Raw genomic sequence first — 1624 nt, 5'->3', positions numbered from 1 at the left:
GGTGATGGGATGGGATGGGATGGGATGGGATGGGATGGGATGGGATGGGATGGGGATGAGATGGGATGGCTGCATCTGTGAGCTCAGGGAAGGGCAAACACTCAGCACAACTAGGTCTCTTCCATCACAGATAAGAGTGATTGAGAGTGATTCTCCATGAGACAGAAAATCCACACACACACAGCCAGTGCTAGAACGTGCTTGTGGTTCCAGAACAAACAGGATGAAGCTGCCCTGGGTGTGAATGCCCAGAAAATGCCTCTGCCCTGTCCTTCAGCTCTGCAGAGAAGCCTCTCACAAGCTGAAATAAAGGGGCTGCTCCTGACTGTGCTCTGGAAGGACACAAAACCCAAGCAGACAGAGCTGTAAGATGTGAATTACAGCCAGCCTACCTCTTGGATCGGACAGTGTAGGTGATGTTCCCTTCAGGGAACCTTGGTGCATCCCACTGCAAGGTGCTGTGAAGATTGACTGAAGTGATCCTTGCGTTTCGGGGCTTTGGGATCATTCCAGAAACTGTGGGAGGAATCAGAACCAAACATTGCAGTGTTTGCTGCAGCACTTCTCACTCATCCAAAATTTAAATGCAGCCTCTGCCTTGCCTGAGGTGCTTATGTAGAACAAAGCCAAATTAAATTAATTTAAATCCTGATGCCTCCCCTGCCTCCTTATGCAACAAAACAAATTACTGGCACCAGTGACTTCCAGTAAGTTCTTGTGACACCAACATTTCTTGGGCATGACTGAGCTGGTGCTGCCCAGGACTCAGGGCATGAACTCTCCCTGAGACTGTCAACCCCGAATTTCTCTAAGCAGTGCTCCAGCAGCACTTTGGGAATAACAAGGGCGTGGGGATTGATAAACAGAGATAAACCAGAAGCACCTCTGAAGGTAATAGAGATATTACATATAATTAAATATAATTAAGTATCATTAATCAGCATTATTCACAAGTGACAAAACCCCAGTTGTTCTCCTTTCTTGGAACTGAATAAAAGAAACCCTAAAGTCGTGTAAAGTATCAATGAAAAGTCCATTACTGCTATGATTTAATTATTCTTACACAACTGTAGGTATTGAGACAAGAATAGCAAAGATTCCAGCCCATTACTGCACAACAAATGAGCAATGCAAAGAAACCCTGCCAGAGCCGTGCTTAAATGTCACAGGTGTCACACCTGATGACAGCTGATCTAAGATAAATAACACATTTTCCATGTCTGTAGTTCACAGAATCATCAGGGCTGGATGAGCCCTTCAAGGTCACTCTGTGTCACCCCCACAACCAGCCCTGAGCCGTGTCCCCAGCTGATGCAGAAATGAATGAAATTCCTGTGGCAGTCACACCCTCAGGCAGGGATGAGTTTGAAATCTGAACCTGGCTTAAACAAAACCTATTTCAGATGCTGTTTTTACAGTGTTACTCTTGCACTCAACAAACAAATCAAACACAATGCACATCACAAATACAGAAGATCAAATCACACCCTGGTGTGGGCTGGAGAGACCCCAAATCCCACCCATTCCCAGCCCAGCCATGGCAGGGACCCCTCCCACTGTCCCAGGAGCTCCCAATGTCCAGCCTGGCCTTGGGCACTGCCAGGGATCCAGGGGCAGCCCCAGC

At 47.2% G+C, this 1624-nt stretch overlaps 1 protein-coding gene across 3 annotated transcripts in view; it reads right to left on the bottom strand.

Moving 5' to 3' along the window:
- The window catches only part of LOC107199700 (interleukin-10 receptor subunit beta-like), a 12382-nt gene that overhangs the window by 9629 nt on the left and 1129 nt on the right, over positions 1 to 1624 (bottom strand). For all 3 annotated transcript variants that reach the window (XR_001519281.3, XM_015617059.3, XM_033516509.1), the window contains exon 2: positions 393 to 516. Coding sequence is in view for 2 of the 3 variants with exons in the window: in XM_015617059.3 (XP_015472545.1) it covers positions 393 to 516 (124 nt within the window). In the remaining variant the exon portion in view is untranslated. The remainder of the gene's footprint in view (positions 1 to 392; positions 517 to 1624) is intronic.

The sequence above is a fragment of the Parus major genome, chromosome 1, assembly GCF_001522545.3.
Source record: "Parus major isolate Abel chromosome 1, Parus_major1.1, whole genome shotgun sequence".
NCBI lineage: Eukaryota > Metazoa > Chordata > Aves > Passeriformes > Paridae > Parus > Parus major.
This window is presented reverse-complemented; position numbering and strand designations above follow the sequence as displayed.